General features: G+C 49.7%; 1 protein-coding gene across 4 annotated transcripts in view; it reads right to left on the reverse strand.

Moving 5' to 3' along the window:
- mthfd1b (methylenetetrahydrofolate dehydrogenase (NADP+ dependent) 1b) overlaps positions 1-19,504 on the reverse strand; it is a 101,627-nt gene that overhangs the window by 31,796 nt on the left and 50,327 nt on the right. For all 4 annotated transcript variants that reach the window (XM_067992110.1, XM_067992109.1, XM_067992107.1 and 1 more), the window contains exons 9-20: positions 15,771-15,898; positions 13,759-13,856; positions 12,432-12,605; positions 12,199-12,335; positions 10,606-10,652; positions 9,723-9,830; positions 9,566-9,640; positions 8,867-8,969; positions 8,397-8,473; positions 6,849-6,989; positions 4,089-4,157; positions 635-746 (exon numbers count right to left, since the gene is read on the reverse strand). In XM_067992110.1, the coding sequence (XP_067848211.1) occupies positions 635-746; positions 4,089-4,157; positions 6,849-6,989; positions 8,397-8,473; positions 8,867-8,969; positions 9,566-9,640; positions 9,723-9,830; positions 10,606-10,652; positions 12,199-12,335; positions 12,432-12,605; positions 13,759-13,856; positions 15,771-15,898 (1,269 nt within the window). The remainder of the gene's footprint in view (positions 1-634; positions 747-4,088; positions 4,158-6,848; positions 6,990-8,396; positions 8,474-8,866; positions 8,970-9,565; positions 9,641-9,722; positions 9,831-10,605; positions 10,653-12,198; positions 12,336-12,431; positions 12,606-13,758; positions 13,857-15,770; positions 15,899-19,504) is intronic.

Below are 19,504 nucleotides of genomic sequence, written 5' to 3' on the forward strand. Positions count from 1 at the left end.
CTTAAATTCACCTTGCAGGACCTCATCCCTTTTTTTTTTAAAACCTATGTCGTTGGTACAGATATGGACCACGACTACTGGCTGTTCACCCTCCCCCCTCCAGAATGCCCTGCAGCCGTTCCATGACATCCTTGACGCTAGCACCAGGGAGGCAACATACTATCCTGGAGTCACGTTTGCGGCCGCAGAAACGCCTATATGTTCCCCTTGCAATTGAATCCCCTATCAATATAGCCCTGCCACTCTTTTTCCTCCCCTCCTGTGCAGCAGAGCCACCTATGGTGCCATGAACTTGGCTCTTGCTGCTTTCCCCTGATAAGCCATTTCCCCCAACAGTATCCAAAGCGGTATATCTGTTTGAGAGGGAGATGGCCCCAGGGGACTCCTGCTCTACCTGCCTAGTCCTTTTACACTGCCTGGCGGTCACCGAGACGGTCCTTTCTGCCTGCGGAATCTTTACCTGCGGTGTGACCACCTCACTGAACGTGCTATCCACAATAATCTCAGCATCACGGACGCTCCAGTGAATCCACCCGCAGCTCCAGCTCCGAAGTGAGGGATGTCACCCAACAAAACAAGTTTCTAATCAGTATAAAACAACAAAATGTATGAGCAGAAAAGTCCCATTACTCACCTACAAACCCACCAGGCCCTACTAGTTTTAATGCTATTTTGTCAGCCAAGATAGACGAGTTGCCATGTGCGATATTAGCGAAAGGTCCGGCATGAACAAACACTGGAGTCCCCTGTTGACAACACAAAAAGGATTAGATTATGAGGAAAGATTACATAAACTAGGCTTGTATTTCCTGGAATTATAGAAGGTTAAAGGGTGATTTGATTGAGGTGTTTACGATTTTGAAAGGGACTGATAGGGTAGATAGAGAGAAACCTTTTCTGTTGGTGGGGAAGTCTAGGACAAGGGGTCATAACCTTAAAATCAGAGCCAGGCGACTCAGGAGCAAAGTTGGGAAACATTTCTTCATATAAAGGGTGGCAGAAGTGTGGAACAAACTCTCTCCCATAAAAAGCAGTAGATGTTAGCTCAACTAATCATTTTAAATCTGAGGCCGCTAGATGTTCGCTAGCTAAGGGTATTAAGAGATATGGAACCAAGGTGGGTGGATGGAGTTAGATCAGCCATGATTTAATTGATTGGCGGAACAGGCTTGAGGGGTTGAATGTCCTCCTCCTGTTCCTGGCGTCTGGGAAGGGACTTGATTAACACAAAAACTATTTCTCCTAAGATACCAAAGAAAATGGAAACAAACCCCACAAAACATTTTCAAAGTGGGGCTTACAGAAAACATGGTGTAAAAATGCATTCAGGTGACGATGCATCAGTTATGTAGAAGCTAAGCAGACGACTGTGATATGGGAAATATGAGATATGGGAATTGACTGGTAAGGTTATATTTTGTATGTGAAGTTCTGAATAATTTTCAGATGACAGTTATACTTGTGCAATATAACTCTGCTTCATCAGTTATCAACTCTTCAGTTTATAACTAGGTATATTTAATTTTTGGAAAAATTGAAGTATAAGAACATAAGAAATAGGAGCAGCAGTAGGCCATACGGCTCCTTGAGCATAGATGCATTTAAGAGGAAGCAGATAAGCACAGGAGGGAGAAAGGAATAGAAGGGTATGCTGATAGGGTGAGATGAAGGAAGGTGGAAGGAGGCTTGTGTGGAGCATAAACATCGGCATAAACCTGTTGAGCCGAATGGCCTGTTTTTGCACTGTTAAAAACTATGTAATCCATAGGACCTGTGAAATAAACTAAAATGGCGCAGCAACAGGTCGCTACCACTAGATGGGGCTTTACAAACATTACTGCGAAACACTAAAGGACTTGACTGGACCAGTGCATTCACAAAACTAGTCAGCAAACTACTTTAATCCTTGGCATCTGTATTGACCGTTTCAAACGGCGATGCAAAGCAAATTAACTGAAATGTTGATGCGTTAGTCATGATCTTCCAAAACTTTCACAATTCAGGAATTGTCCCCTTGGGTTGGAAAACTGTCAATGTCACTCCATTATTTAAGAAGGGTAAGAGAGATAAACTAGGAAATTACAGGCCTATTAGTCTAACGTCAGTTGTGGGGAAGTTAGTAGAATCTGCTATTAGGGACAGAGTGACCGAGCATTTGGACAAATGTGAGCTGATCAGAGAGAGCCAGCGTGGATTTGTAAAGGGTAAGGCATGTCTAACGAGCCTAGTTGAATTTTTTGAGGAGGTGACTAATGTGGTATATAAGGGAGTATCTATGGACATTATTTATATTAACGTCCAGAAGGCATTCAAACAAGGTTCCACATGAGAGACTGTTAACAAAAATGAGAGCGCATAGAATTGAGGGCAACCTATTGGCTTGGATGGGGAATTGGTTAAGGGGTAGGAGACAGAGAGTAGGGATATTGGGTATGTACTCAAATTGACAGGATGTGACTAGTGGAGTCTCCCAGGGATCTGTACTGGGGCCTCAGCTTTTCACTATATTTATAAATGACTTGGATGAAGGAATAGAGAGCTGTATATCCATGTTTGCTGACGACACTAAAGTTAGGTGCCGCAGTAAATCATGTGGATGGAAGCAGAAAGTAGCAAAGGGACATTGGTAGGTTCAGTGAGTGGGCAAAACTGTGGCAGATGAAGATCAATGTGGGGAAGTGTGAGGTCATCCACTTTGGACCTAAGAAAGATAAATGGTGAGATGCTAGGAACTATGGATGAGCAGAGAGATTTAGGGGTCCAAATACAGAAATCACTAAAAGCTAGTGGACAGGTACAAAAAATAATTAAAAAGGCTAATGGAATGTTGGCCTTTCTCTCAAGAGGGCTGGAATACAAAGGGGTGGAAGTTATGTTACACCTGTACACAGCCCTGGTTAGGCCACATCTCGAGTATTGCATTTAGTTCTGAGCACCGTACCACATTAGCCTTGGAGGGGCTGCAACGCAGATTCACCAGAATGATACCAGGGCTAAAAGGGTTAAATTATGAGGACAGGTTGAATAGACTAGGCTTGTATTCCCTTGAGTATAGAAGATTAAGGGGTGATATAATTGAGGTGTTTAAGATAATTAAAGGATTTGATAGGGTAGTTAGAGAGAAACTATTTCCTCTGGTGGAGGAGTCCAGGACAAGGGGGCATAATCTTAAAATTAGAGCCGGGCCGTTCAGGGGTGATGTCAGGAAGCACTTCTTCACACAAAGGGGAGTGGAAATCTGGAACTTTCTCCCCCAAAAAGCTGTTGAGGCTGGGGGTCAATTGAAAATTTCAAAACTGAGATTGATATATTTTTGTTGGGTCAGGGTATTAAGGGTTACGGAACCAAGGCGGTAAATGGAGTTAAGATACAGATCAGCAATGGTCTAAATGAATGGTAGAAGAGGCTCGAGGGGCCGAATGGCCTCCTCCTGTTCCTATGAAATTACGAACGTACGAAAATGACGGACAGGGAAAGACCCACCAGTCCATCTAGCCTGTCCCGTAGAGTTGTGATGCCCTATGCGTAATTTTATTTTTATTCGTTCATGGGACGTGGGTGTCGCTGGCAAGGCCAGCATTTATTGCCCATCCCTAATTGCCCTTGAGAAGGTGGTGGTGAGCCGCCTTCTTGAACCGCTGCAGTCCGTGTGGTGACGGTTCTCCCACAGTGCTGCTAGGAAGGCAGTTCCAGGATTTTGACCCAGCGATGATGAAGGAACGGCGATATATTTCCAAGTTGATTAATTAACTTGTATCCATCGCTCCTTGGCATCATGTATCAGGAGCCATGTGCTCATTAGTACATCTTGAAAAATACGGTGTCCCAGTCCTGGATCTCATCCGCAGCAGAACACAATCGTTAAAAGATTATTCCATATTGATCAAAGGCATCATTTGCCTTTTCTGTCCATTTGACATTCCCTCTTTAGAAGCAGCTCAAAGCTCGGCTCAAACTTAAAAAAAGTCACAAATGACTTGGAATTTCAATTTTAATTAAATGTTGCCCCCCCCCCCACCCAAACAAATCTGAAAGCAGATTTAACGAGACATAAACACGGAAGCAGATGTGAGTGAAACAGCACAAACCTCCAATGTCTGCATGAGGTTGGGTTTAATGGCATCCTTCATCAGCACAGCCAGAGCTCCACTTATGCCCTAAAGAGAAAAATAATTGATCAGGACCGTCAGCTCTTCATTAGCTTGAAGCAGACATACAATCGGGAGGAAAGTAGTGTGACTAACTAACTTTCACTGCTACTTCCGAACAGATTTACTTTTTATTATGATATCAGGACTACCAACTCCAAGAGCTGTATGAAATTACAGATGACTGATTTAACAACCGGAGTCACAGATAATGCAAACGCAAGCATGCTATTTAACTTGGACTGCGAGTGTAGATCTAGAGGTCAGAGCAGTGGTTTACATGGAATAAACTCCCGACAAAAGTAGTCCATTCACTGGATCTGTATCTCATTAGGAATGGAGTCGTGAGTTACAGCGATAAGGACAGGCAGTGACTATCAAATGTTTTAGGTAAATCGCTAGCTCCCGTGTTGATGGGACCATGGCGATGTCACCTGTGTTAATTGAGTGACCAGCTTTGATTAACAGAGCTGGGAGGCGTGGATGGATACTGTGCAGTTCTATTTGACTATCTTTGAGGAACTTAGCCAAATTTTCCCTCAGATGATTGGATATAGTGGGGTGAGAGTCTATGACAGCACAGGTGGAAGGAACAAGTTTAGAGGGTCGAATGGAGTTTTCTTATCCCATATTTTCTTATTTGGGTCCTTTTAATTCTTCAAGTGAAGCTGTTCTTCACATATCAAGCTCATCACTGAAGAATGAGACCCAACCATTGCGGGGGACAAATTGTACAATAGCAAGAACACCACGTAGAGGTCATTATGTATAGAGAGGGTGTATTGTATTGGTTTCTCAACTAGAGACAGTGACTTCAGTCTCAGAGGCCACAAACCAATGATGATCACCACAGAAATTAAACAGGAAAAAAACCAAGAAATTAGTTGCTTTTGGATCAATTTCAACCGCACATTCATTCGGCCCATTGCGCCTGTGCTAGCTCTTTGAAAGAGCTATCTACTTAGCCACACTCCCCTGCTCTTTCCCCATAGCCCTGCAAATTTTTCTTTTTCAAGTATATATCCTATTCCCTTTTGAAAGTTACTATTGAATCTGCTTCCACCGCCCTTTTAGGCAGCGCTTTCCAGGTCATAACAACTCGCTATGTGAAAAATTTCTCATCGCCCCTCTGGTTCTTTTGCCATTTAACTTAAATCTGTGTCCTCTGGTTACCGACCCTTTTGCCACTGGAAACAGTTTCTACTTATTTACCGTATCAAAACTCATGATTTTGAACACCTCTATCAAATCTCCTCTTAATCTTCTCTGCTCGGAGAACAATCCCAGCTTCTCCAGTCTCTCCACATAATTGAAGTCCTGTATTCCTGGTACCATTCTAGTAAATCTCCTCTGCACCCTCTCTAAGGCCTTGACATCCTTCCTACAGTGTGGTGCCCAGAATTGGACACAATACTCCAGGCTAAGGCCTAAACAGTGATTTATAAAGGTTTTGTGTAACTTCCTCACTTCTAATCTCCACCCTCAACTCTCCCCGCTCTGGAAACACATCTATTTGCCCCATAAATCCGAGCATTTGACCAGCTTCAGACTGGAGAAACTGAGAAGGTGGTTCTTTTCCCAATTTACTCCTATCGGTACAATCACACTGAGATGCACCTCCTCTCCTCCATTACCTCTTCTAATTGGCCATTCTTCATGTGTGAACCACAGATAGTAACATGAAATGGCTATTCCTTCACTGAAGGCATCAGAGCCCAGCTCCTATCCTCCGGTCACCTGATGCCCATGCAAAGCAGGAGGTCGGGGCACTTAAAAGGAATTTTACAAGGTTTCTATATTTGGGAAAGACTTACAAAAGAAAAATAAAGTTGTAACGCAGAGTGGGGAGTGTGGGGCAAATCGATCCCATTTCACAATCTGTACACACGTGCATATTTAGACAGATACCAGAGACATGTCCCTGAGCAGAGATTTAGCAACCTCTTTGCACAGTGGTTAGCTGTTGTTTTGCAATGACGTTTCAACTCTTCAAAAAAAAAACACAATTTACCAATTGCATCAAGGAGAGAATTGTGTTAAACCCCCCCCCACTGCTGTGCCTCTACATACTTAATACACTTGCTTTCAATTAAGTTCACTTTCTGCACCCTGAGACACAATGTAATCAAATTCCCCAAGTCTACAGAAACCTCACACAACAGGATGTGGCCTCAAGATTACATTTTGTCAAAGATAATTGGCTTTGACTGTTTTTTCCCCTCTCTCTGATCATAAAAGGTTGCTGATGCAAAAATCAAATCAGACAATTGAGGTGCAGCAATATATCAATTCTGTTATTACAGAACAAGTACTTCAATTGCAAGAGTTCAAGAAATCTGATTGCATCTTAAAATGCACTGCCAGGCTTCCCGGTGCAGCGTCGCGAGAGTGATGCATTGTGAAGGTACTGGCTTTTAGATGAGACGTTAAAACAAGGCCTCGTCGGCCTGTCTGGTGGACCATTAAAGTACTTGAGGAGCAGAAACTTCTTCCAATGTCCTGACCAACGTGCCTCCCTCAACAAGCACCAAACCAGGTTAATTGATCATGGCTGTTTGCAGGATCTTTCTGTCTGTAAAATGGCTTGTCCACATTACAATTACTGGGCTTCAAAGCAATTTGTTGCGTGTGAAATGCTACGAGATGTGATAAGTTATTATATAAAGGTGGCCCAATCGCTGTTCGAGTTACCCAGCTTACCAAATCGTCCGTGGTCACCGGCTCTCCTTTCTTACTGGAGGCAACCACCATTTTCCCCAGACGCTGCCTCATGTCCTGCAAGCCATCTGTGAGTGCCAGCACCGCCATTATCTCACTTGCTACTGTGATGTCAAACTGCGTCTAAAAAGAGGGAGGATATATACAATACCAATAAGCAGTCGCTCTTCCATCCTCCTAACTTACCGGAAGCCACTGAATTTAAAGAACCCGTGTTTTTCATTACACATGCACTCCTCAGTTAAGACAAAGTTTATCACAATAAACCTACACATCTCCATTCTTCTTTTCTTTGAGGTAGATTTTTATTTTCAAGGGAATGCTGTGACAGGTAGAGCACAGGGTTAGATACAGAGTAAAGCTCCCTCTACACTCTCTCCCAGGGCAGGTACAGCACAAGGTTAGAAACCGAGTAAAGCTTCCCCTGCACTCTCCCAGGGCAGGTACAGCACAGGGTTAGATACAGAGTAAAGCTCCCTCTACACTGTCCCATCAAACACTCCCAGGGCAGGTACAGCAAAGGGTTAGATACAGAGTGAAGCTTCCTCTGCACTCTCCCAGGGCAGGTACAGCAAAGGGTTAGATACAGAGTGAAGCTTCCTCTGCACTCTCCCAGGGCAGGTACAGCACAGGGTTAGATACAGAGTAAAGCTTCCTCTACACTGTCCCATAAAACACTCCCAGGGAAGGTACAGCACGGGTTACATACAGAGTAAAGCTCCCTCTACACTGTCCCATAAAACACTCCCAGGGAAGGTACAGCACGGGTTACATACAGAGTAAAGCTCCCTCTACTATTGCTTTGGGGTCTGCAGCTTTTGTTGGTGAAATGGTGCCAAGGTAGTTTTACATGCGAGAGGTGCAGTTGATATCAGACGTGCATTTCTCCCTCCTTCAGTTCCACTCAGGTGCAAGTAAACTGATGCTCAGGGAACCGACGCTATTGTGGGGCTACCAAAGCAGATTAAGGTGCCTGTCCCTGTAAACACGCGCTTGTGCCTGGGATCTCTGTATGGTGGAACCCAGCACGCCTAGAGAGAGACCAGCCCGAGGCATAGTGTAACTGGGGAAACCTGTATATGCAGGTCGCTCTCCCCAAACAGGAACGAAAATCCACTGACATGTAAAAGCACTGTTAATAATCCATTTGTTACTAATTGTTTATCCTTCTTCTTTCAAACTAGTGATCAAATTAAACCCTGTAGCGGTTTCAATATTCTCTATTCCTCTCTCTAAGAATACCACAGGCAACCTATGCGAATCCCCTTCAACCTGGAAGGGTGGGAGGTGCAGTTCTTTATGGTGGAGGCAATTAGCACACATGCTCTATCACTCTCACCTGCAACCATGGCAGGGCACCTCACCTTCATGAAATGCTCCATCCAGGACTCAACTAAATAGAAATGGGCAAGTTGGACCACCAGGTTAAGAGTGCGTCACTGGGCTAAGCAAAGGATTAGTCTCCCTTCAGCCTGGCTCTCAGACGAGTGGAAGGAGGTAGAGGAAAGAAAATGAAAAGGAAAGGCTTACTGTTCTAGTGAACCCCTTCTCAGTACTGGACTGGCCGATCGTTATCTTCCTCAGGAACCTGTCGTTCGTATCCATCACTTTAAAACATAAAATGTGTGCGCGTGAGACACCAACGTTGTGAATGAACAATCAGCTTACTATCAGACGGAATCAGCAGCAGTTTTGTACCAAAGCTAAATCGCACTTAGGAGAAAACAAAATTACACTAAGATATGTGAACAAAACTTTCACAGTGGTGCTACACATTTGTGCCAATGGAGTAGGAAAGAAACCCTCGTGCATTTCTGTGTGATTCACTCCCAATCTCAGCTCTGGCAGATAAAGAAGGGTTCGGCAGAGGCTATGGTGTCTCAGGGAGAGAGAAAACTATTACGTAGCCAGCTGAGTACAAGGCCATCATATTCACTACAATTGAAACGTATCGATACGGTTGCACTGTAATGCACAGCAGATTGAAACTGGTTTGCTACCTCGTTGCCAAGTGATAGTATCAGGTTCAATGTCCAGCCTCACAAAGAGATTTATTTCTTCATCGGTCAGTGCAGCAGGGTCAGTTTTGTTAATTCCAAGTTTCTGGGGGGGGGGTGAAAAAAAAAATGAAGATTAGGAATGATAATTCATAGAGAAGCAGCTGAGCCGGGCAGGTGGTGAATCAAGGCAAAGGTACGGGTCCATGGGGCGCTACTGGTCTGCCCAAAAGGCCATGCCCTGCAGTTCCATGCCCAAATGGCCATTGTTAGTTTGCCCGCCTAGACTGCGAGTACCAAGCAGGCTATTCGACTGTAGGGGACATCAGAGGGGTGCCTAATTTTCTTTCTCCCTAACCCAGGAGCACTGAGGACAAATACAGTGTCTGAGATCAGCTAACTGAGCACAAACCAGGGATCACTCAGAGGATCTTCCTGGCCTGTACGTCCTCACCTGATGTATGTACATGACAGACATGCACACACAGTGACTGCTGGTCAGTGATCACGAGTGGGAGCCCAGGCTGATTTTTTTTTGGCTCACTAGCCCAGAAGGCACCGAGGACAATTGCAACATCGCTGTTGCTACGATGTTAAACCCAACTCTTGTTTTTTTTTAAATTTATCAGAATTGAAGCCACCTACTTCTGCTGGGGAAAGCACTGGGAATTAAACCTTTAATAAAACAGTTAAGACTCGCACCTGCAATCTCCTCAGCTGAATCCCGCTGAATGTCCTAACTCCTTCATTGGAAGGCACCAAGCGGTTATATAAAGCCTGCAACAAAAAGAGAGATTATGAGATTCTATTAATTCCCAAATGAACTGTTGGCAGACGGATGATTCAAAGGCAACAATACCGTGTCGGATTGCGTGGCCTCGTGGAACATACGAGCATCGATGGCGGCAGCAACCAGGTTGTTGGCAGCGGTGATGGCATGGATGTCACCCGTCAGGTGAAGATTGAACTGCAGAAAACAAAAGCACTATCAGAAAGCTTCGCTGGAAAGGGAAATGAAAGCATGCAGGAGTCAGGGTCTTCTCTCAATCATCAAACGTGGCTGTTCCTGAGCTCAGTTGTACAGCTGCTGGGAACTAGAAAGCGCCAATGACATTTGGATTTATGCAGCGCCCTCGTTCAAAAACAATTCCGAGCACATCGCAAGTTGAAAAGCTGAATGGCCAGCGGGGGTGGAGGGAGAGGGATTGATCCTTTTGAAAGCAGGGAGACAAGACAGCAGGGAGACAATATATTGGGAGAAATTTCAAAGGTGAGGATGGAGAATGCCACATGACTTCGTACAAAGGAGAATAGGGAGAGAGTGTTAAGCAATTCCTAGAGGTTAGTTCAAGAATGGCACCAGTTGCAGGCTTGGGACTAGGCTGCTACCATCTTGGCTACAAGAGGTGGCTGACATTCCTCCCTCAAACAAAAAAGACTGAGGACTGGGAAAGAGAAACTCTCCCTGGGGTTATTCAGAGCATTATTTGGAGAAGTCCTGCAACCAGGTCAGCTGAAGTACAGCAATTGGGATGAAAAATAGTCAAAAGCAAAAACAGAGTTTTCTATACAGCGAATGACACAAACATTGAAAAAATTAAAAACTTTTTATAAAATCAAAAGCCTTTTGTTTATTCTAAACATTTTTATAATTTAAAAAAAAACTTGAATCATGAAATTGTCAGTTCTAAGCAGGATGGCTTCACTAATACAAGGCAAGCTGTCAAACAGCGATACAGTACCTCTTCCATCGGGATAACCTGTGAGTATCCACCGCCTGCTGCTCCACCTGTAACATAGCACCAGAGAGAATGGAGTCACTGCACATGGAAGCGGAGGCTCTTACCCTTCCCTCCCACTGGTTTCACAGCCCTGAGAATATCACTGTACTAAAGGAAGAAAGGCTTGCATTTATTATATATATATATATATATATATATAGTGCCTTTCACAACGTCCCAAAGCCCTTTACAGCCTATGAAGTACTTTTGAAGTGTAGTTAATGTTGTAATGTTGGAAACGCGGCAGCCAATTTGCACAGGGCAAGGTTCCACAAACAGCAATGAGACAAATGACCAGATAATCTAGGTGTTGGTTGAGGGATAAATATTGGCCAAGATACCGGGGAGAACTCCCCTGCTCTTCTTCGAATAGTGGGCATGGGATCTTTTACGTCCCCGAGAGGGCAAACGGGGCCTCGGTTTAACGTCTCATCTGAAAGATGGCACCTCCGACAATGCAGCACTCCTTCAGTAGTGCACAGGAGTGTCAGCCTGGATTGTGCGCTTAAGTCTCTGGAGTGGAGCTTGAAAACATAACCTTCTGACTCGCAGGCAAGAGTGTGAGTACTGAGCCACAGCTGACATCTTGTAAAATGCAGCGCCTGCCTCTGGAAGTCTTCAATACCACCACAGCAAAGAGTTAAACAAACTGGCTGACACGTAGAGGCTGAATTGCAAATACAGGACTGGGTGCTCTTGCCTTCAAATGATTTCAAACTACAATGGCAATATTCATTTAATTTATGATCAACACCACATTGAATCTGAATTAGAGCCAGAAAGTTTAACCAGAGCATGGGTGCAGTTAACAAGGTGATAGGCATATAACCTAAGGATACAAACTGGGACAGACGTTAAAGGGGAAGTATACTCTACTGACTGAACTGTCCCACAACCCTATGTGTTATAAAATGGAGATTTCTTTGCACACTTCCTGGTGTCTCTCTGTTGTCCCTTGTTCAGTGCTGCTGGTTTGTTGCGGGAACAGCCATTTTGTATGGAAATGGTTTTCAAAATTTTCTGTGTGTGGGAATCCCCTGCAAATACTGATACCCTCAAGGGGACTCTTCGCAAATACCAAAACATTCCCAGGAACCATACCCCTACCCGTTTACAAACTCTGGAAGACAGTGTTGGCTATCCAGAAGGTAAACAGTACCAGCACTGCATAAACCATCTAGGGTTTGTAGACGTCAGTTTGAAAATCTGGAGTGAAACTTCAAGTCACATAAAGGGGATTCTGCACAAAATGACTGTCCACAGACTGCCCCAATCAGTAGCAACAACTTGCATTTATATAGAGCCTTTACTGTAGAAAAACACCTCAAAGCGTTTCACAGAGGCACAATCAAAAATAACTCAACGGGCTAGTAAAAGACTTTAGAGCACCTCAAAACCAGGGGAGGGATCCAGAAGATACTTCACCTGTAAACAATGCAATTTACGAGTTCTAAGGACAATATTAACAATAATCTGACAGATTCTCAGCGCATTCACATTTAAGAGCTAGTCAAAATAAGAACGGAGGTTGAAGAAGCTAATGATGGAGGTTACCTTTGATCCCAAAGGTGGGGCCCTGCGATGGCTGCCGAACACAGGCAAAAACATTGAGGTCCAGGTGAGCACCAATGGCCTGAGCAAGGCCGATCGTGGTGGTGCTTTTGCCTTCGCCGAGGGGTGTGGGGGTGATGCTGCAATACAAACCATTACCGTTAGTTTATAAACGCACCCATACCTCTCCTGTCACAAGGGTTTGACTGAGGAGATGTAAGAAAGATCAGCCTTACCCCGTGATGACAACGTATTTCCCGTCCTGCTGGTCCTTCAGGCGTTCGAGAGTGGACAGAAGAATCTTTGCCTTCGATTTCCCGTAGAGCTCCACTTCATCCGATAACAAGCCAACCTCCTTAGCCATGCGGCTGATGTGCTTCGGCGTGCAAGACCGTGAAATCACAATGTCACTGATGGGAAATAACAGTTCTATTAAAACAAACCCAAACAAAACTAGTACGTCAGACACCCAGCACAGTTGCATTAACCCCAGATTCTCATCACCTCCTCTGACTCACGCTGGTGTGTAATTCAGTGGGTATTGGCGACCCTCCGGTTCCTCACCCAAGTGACATTATTCACGGGCATGCTGTGGCTCAGTTGTTAGCACTCTTGCCTCGGAGTCAGAAGGTCACGGGTTCGAGTTCCGCTCCAGGGACTTGAGCACATAATCTAAGCTGACAACTCAGTGCCTGTACTGAGGGAGTGCTGCACTGTCGGAGGTGCCATCTTTTGGGTGAGACGTTAAACCGAGCCCCCGCTTGCCCTCTCAGGTGAATGTAAAAGATCTCACGGCACTATTCGAAGAAGAGCAGGGGAGTTCCTGGCCAGTATTTACTCTTCAAGCAGTGTCACTAAAACAGATTATCTAATCATTATCACATTGTTGTTTGTGGGATCTTGCTGTGCGCAAGTTGGCTGCCGCATTTCCTACATTACATCAGTGATTACACTTCAAAAAGTACTTCAATGGCTGTAAAGCGCTTTGGGACATTCTGAAGTCATAAAATGTGCTATATAACCTTTAAACAGCGAGGCCCATTGGATTGTCAGACATCCATGCAGGTGCACCTTCTAGCAGAGGCCTGGATAATGATCAGGAATGGGAACTCTGAACCAGGGGCACTGAGGTCAGCTGTAGCTAACTCAGCACAGGCCAGGAACCGAACCACAAACCTTTCTCGTCAGTGCGGCCTAGTACCACATTGAGCAGTGCAGTTATCAAGGAAACCTTCAAGAGAGCTAGAAGCAGACGGCTGATATGGAGCTCCTCTTTTAGATGACACACTGAACAGCAACAGTGGGCTGAGCACTCTTGGCAGGACATCGGGGCGTCACTCCACATCACACTGGGTGGTAGGGAGGGAGAAAAGAGCTCTGTACGAAAGATCAGCTTTGATGCTGCCTCCAACCAGGAGTTCAGCACGGTTCGGGAAAGAAGAGCAAGTGAGACACACTAGTAAATGTAAAGATTTCTGCGCTTGTATAGAATGCACTCCTTCTACTTTAATTTGTATCTTAGACACAGACCTCGCACAGAATGCAGAGAGTTCACGCACATACCTCGGAACTGGCTTCACACGGTTGAGCTTTGTGTAGTGAATGGGCCATTTGCCTGGCTTGCAGTTCTCCAAATAACGTTTTGCACTCTCGATGGTGTTCTGTCAATAGAGAATGTGAAAGACCAAAAATACATTTCCGTTCAACATAAAGCAACTTTGCTTTGTGGTCTTTTTAAAAAAAAAAAAATTAAGATCTCCACTTTTCTCCCCTCCTCTGCTGATAGCGTCAACGAGTTCCACTAGCAACAGCAGCCTTCCCCAAGAGCCCATTCTGCCTGTGAGTACAGTGAGGCTCGACAGGCCCTTCGACAGAGTCTGATTCTGGCCTCACCAGACAAATACATACTGACACACTTTACAGCAGGAGCCACCGGACAGTAATGGGGAGCAGACGCTCCATCTGATTCCTAACCCCCCCACCCGCCCCCAGCCCAGCGATCTCAGTCAATTGAAGTCCTTGATTGAAATCAGCTAACTCAACACACACTAGGGATCACCGATGGGACCACCCTGAACTGTAGGCTCAAATCTATAACAAGCAGTGCATGTACCCACTGGGTAATCAGGGCAGGTACAAGTATTTGTCTTTAACTGGTGCCTCAGATCTGTGCAATGGATGCTTACTTTCTCCTGCCAATTCATAGGGATAGAGAAAATAGGGAGTTTCCACTGGCAGGAGGGTCGGTAACCAGAGGACACAGGTTTAAGATAATTGGCAAAAAAGCTAGAGGTGAGATGGAGAATTCTTTTTTATGCAGCGAATTATGATGATCTGGAAGGCACGGTCTGAAAGAGATTCAACAGTAGCTTTTAAAAAGAAATTGGATATATGTTTGAAAGGGAGAAATTTGCAGGGCAATGGGGAAAGAGCAAGGGAATGCGACTAATTGGATAGCTCTTTCAAAGAGCCGGAACAGGCACGATGGGCCAAACGGCCTCCTTCTGTGTTGTACGATTCAATGAATATTCCCCTATCCTCTTCCTCAGCTGTCGCCCGATTGTTGCTGGATGCATCCGTGGGGTTCCCAGTGCATTCTGGCAAATAACATGAATGGCTATTTCCATATCCGAGCCTAGCCAGAGTGAGCTGCGTCACCGAACTCGGAGTCAGGTACCAGGCTCGGACGATATTCATGCCGAATCCCTAACAGCTGTTCGAGGCCGGGGGGGTGGGGACGGATGGATGGTGGGGGAGAGGAATGGGGAAGAAAAGGAAAAGAAAAAACAAATGCCTTGTGCTGTGCCAGGGCACTCACACTCGCTTTGGAGCTGCCTGCTGAAGCAGACGAAGAGAATTCCTGTTTGACCACGCACGTGCTTGACGCTCCATGAGAGAAGGGACCCCAGTGAGCCTGGAAACCACTAAGGAATCTTGCTGATATCAGCAGCTCACAAGATAGTTCCTTGGGTTATTACAACACAGAAACTGGATACTCTGGAGGATGACAGAGTGATCAGAAAGGCTTTTGCAGAGAATGTTTTGAACAGGTTGTGGCTTTATTCAAGCCAAAGTGTATGATTCAGGGAACTTCACTTACACTGCTTTTATTGTTTTTCATAGAATTACATTACAAAGAATTTGCAGCACAGAAACAGGCCATTAGGCCCAACTGGTCTGTGCCGGTGTTTATGCTCCACACGAGCCTCCTCCCTCCCCACTTCATCCAACCCTATCGCTATATCCTTCTATTCCTTTCTCCCTCATGTGTTTATCTAGCTTCCCCTTAAATGCCTCTATGCTATTCGCCTCAACTACACCTTGTGGTAGCGAGTTCCACATTCTCACCACTCTGATTAAAGGTTTCGTGAGGCTTTTGACCTAGTGCTTCATACAGTCTTCGAGAAGAAGCTGGAATCTACGGGAGTACACGAGCAAGCCTGGACTTTTATTCAGGACGTGTACTCCAGCTCGAAGAAACGCGCAGCGATCAGCGAGATTCTCATTGAACCAATCGTCCTCAAAACAGGAGTGAAGATGGTAGAGTTACAGTATGAAAAGACGGACAAACTCACCGCCATAAGCATACAGACAGTCATTGGCCCCACACCACCAGGCACAGGGGTGATATACGAAGCCACCCGCTTGGCCTCACTATACGCCACATCGCCCACGACACGCTTCCCACTCGGCTTTGTGCTGTCTGAAACAAAACATCGATCAACATTACAGCAACGCAAACACCATCATCAGTGGGAAAGAAGACACCCGGGAGTGACTCGAAGGGTTTATTTATAGAATGACGATACCCGGGAGTGAGTTACAGGCTGGAATCTAAATCGAAGAGTTGAGGCTTTTTCTAATTGAGTTAAATATGGAGCCTCCTCGATAGATCAGCAGCGAATGGCACTGAGCCACACAGACTACTACTGCAAACTAATTTCAAATCCAAACAATTACATGCTGGTCTTTAGTTCAGGACATAGTTTTCAGCTGAATTCCTCAAAAAAGTTACTGTCCCTTAATCTCAGATATTTATCGCTCTAGTTTTCTATACAGTAAAAGTCTTGCACTTCTGTCAATATTACCCTTACTTCCAGTATCACAATTTGAGTTTCTGTGTCAACATTTATAATGTGAAAGTTCTATGTAAATATTTCTCATGCCTTCAATACTTGCCTGTCAAACTAGATTCACAGATCCCTGCTTCTCAGGAAAACCGCAGCATCCCCCTCGCACACCTTCCAGCTACTCTCACAAAAGATCTGCTCTGGTGCCCACACGGCTAGAAAGCAACACCGAATCCCCCCCTCCCCACCGCATCCCAAGCCCCCCCCTCCCCACCGCATCCCAAGCACCCCCCTCCCCACCGCATCCCAAGCCCCCCCCTCCCCACCGCATCCCAAGCGCCCCCCTCCCCACCGCATACCAAGCCGCCCCCCTCCCCACCGCATCCCAAGCCCCCCCCCTCCCCACCGCATCCCAAGCCCCCCACCTCCCCACCGCATCCCAAGCCCCCCACCTCCCCACCGCATCCCAAGCCCCCCACCTCCCCACCGCATCCCAAGCCCCCCACCTCCCCACCGCATCCCATCCCAAGCCACCGCATCCCATCCCAAGCCACCCCCTCCCCCCAAGCCCCCCCCTCCCCACCGCATCCCGCACCCCCCCCTCCCCACCGCACCCCCCCGCACCCCCCCCTCCCCACCGCACCCCCCCCTCCCCACCGCACCCCCCCCTCCCCACCGCACCCCCCCCTCCCCACCGCACCCCCCCCTCCCCACCGCACCCCAAGCCCCCCCCTCCCCACCGCACCGCAAGCCCCCCCCTCCCCACCGCACCGCAAGCCCCCCCCTCCCCACCGCACCGCAAGCCCCCCCCTCCCCACCGCACCCCAAGCCCCCCCCTCCCCACCGCACCCCAAGCCCCCCCCTCCCCACCGCACCCCAAGCCCCCCCCTCCCCACCGCACCCCAAGCCCCCTCCCTCCCCACCGCACCCCAAGCCCCCCCCCTCCCCACCGCACCCCAAGCCCCCCCCTCCCCACCGCACCCCAAGCCCCCCCCCTCCCCACCGCACCCCAAGCCCCCCCCCTCCCCACCGCACCCCAAGCCCCCCACCGCACCCCAAGCCCCCCACCGCACCCCAAGCCCCCCACCGCACCCCAAGCCCCCCCCCTCCCCACCGCACCCCAAGCCCCCCCCCTCCCCACCGCACCCCAAGCCCCCCCCTCCCCACCGCACCCCAAGCCCCCCCCTCCCCACCGCACCCCAAGCCCCCCCCTCCCCACCGCACCCCCCCCTCCCCACCGCACCCCCCCCTCCCCACCGCACCCCCCCTCCCCACCGCACGCCCCCTCCCCACCGCACGCCCCCTCCCCACCGCACCCCCCCTCCCCACCGCACCCCCCCTCCCCACCGCACCCCCCCTCCCCACCGCACCCCCCCTCCCCACCGCACCCCCCCTCCCCACCGCACCCCCCCTCCCCACCGCACCCCCCCTCCCCACCGCACCCCAAGCCCCCCCCTCCCCACCGCACCCCAAGCCCCCCCCTCCCCACCGCACCCCAAGCCCCCCCCTCCCCACCGCACCCCAAGCCCCCCCCTCCCCACCGCACCCCAAGCCCCCCCCTCCCCACCGCACCCCAAGCCCCCCCCTCCTCACCGCACCCCAAGCCCCCCCCTCCCCACCGCACCCCAAGCCCCCCCCTCCCCACCGCACCCCAAGCCCCCCCCTCCCCACCGCACCCCAAGCCCCCCCCTCCCCACCGCACCCCAAGCCCCCCCCTCCCCACCGCACCCCAAGCCCCCCCCTCCCCACCGCACCCCAAGCCCCCCCCTCCCCACCGCACCCCAAGCCCCCCCCTCCCCACCGCACCCCAAGCCCCCCCCTCCCCACCGCACCCCAAGCCCCCCCCTCCCCACCGCACCCCAAGCCCCCCCCTCCCCACCGCACCCCAAGCCCCCCCCTCCCCACCGCACCCCAAGCCCCCCCCTCCCCACCGCACCCCAAGCCCCCCCCTCCCCACCGCACCCCAAGCCCCCCCCTCCCCACCGCACCCCAAGCCCCCCCCTCCCCACCGCACCCCAAGCCCCCCCCTCCCCACCGCACCCCAAGCCCCCCCCTCCCCACCGCACCCCAAGCCCCCCCCTCCCCACCGCACCCCAAGCCCCCCCCTCCCCACCGCACCCCAAGCCCCCCCCTCCCCACCGCACCCCAAGCCCCCCCCTCCCCACCGCACCCCAAGCCCCCCCCTCCCCACCGCACCCCAAGCCCCCCCCCTCCCCACCGCACCCCAAGCCCCCCCCCTCCCCACCGCACCCCAAGCCCCCCCCTCCCCACCGCACCCCAAGCCCCCCCCTCCCCACCGCACCCCAAGCCCCCCCCTCCCCACCGCACCCCAAGCCCCCCCCTCCCCACCGCACCCCAAGCCCCCCCCTCCCCACCGCACCCCAAGCCCCCCCCTCCCCACCGCACCCCAAGCCCCCCCCTCCCCACCGCACCCCAAGCCCCCCCCTCCCCACCGCACCCCAAGCCCCCCCCTCCCCACCGCACCCCAAGCCCCCCCCTCCCCCCACCGCACCCCAAGCCCCCCCTCCCCACCGCACCCCAAGCCCCCCCCCTCCCCACCGCACCCCAAGCCCCCCCCCATCCCCACCGCACCCCAAGCCCCCCCCTCCCCACCGCATCCCAAGCCCCCCCCTCCCCACCCGCACCCCAAGCCCCCCCCTCCCCACCGCATCCCATCCCAAGCCCCCCCCTCCCCACCGCACCCCAAGCCCCCCCACTCCCCACCGCATCCCAAACCCCCCTCCCCACCGCATCCCAAACCCCCCTCCTCACCGCATCCCAAACCCCCCCTCCCCCATCGCATCCCAAACCGCCCCCCTCCCCAATGGACCTCTCCCTGCTCCTTCCCACCTGATATTACACTTAGAAAAAAAGAATTTCCTGCCTCCGTCCCAATTCTTCTGCCTCTCCCTTTTTGCTCCCTTTCCCGTGCCTGTAACTTTTATGCCCCACCCCTCCAAAAGTCTCGGCTGCTCCTCTATCAACAAATGGGTCTGTGAACAAAAACAGCAATAAGGGGCAATGAGAAAAGCAATTTGGGGGGAAAAAAAACACACAAAGTGTGGCACACTCGGTGGATCAGAAAAGACTGCGTGTAACTCCTCCCCTTCACATAAGGCAACTTGGATAAAGAAAGCAGTTGGTCCATTTGACTTCATCCTACTGTATTCCCTTTATGGCTTCAATGACCTGCTGAACAGGTGGTCGGGTCTTGTCTCACATCTGGTACACCGCGCCTC

Source organism: Heptranchias perlo, chromosome 10, assembly GCF_035084215.1.
Source record: "Heptranchias perlo isolate sHepPer1 chromosome 10, sHepPer1.hap1, whole genome shotgun sequence".
Classification (NCBI taxonomy): Eukaryota; Metazoa; Chordata; class Chondrichthyes; order Hexanchiformes; family Hexanchidae; genus Heptranchias; species Heptranchias perlo.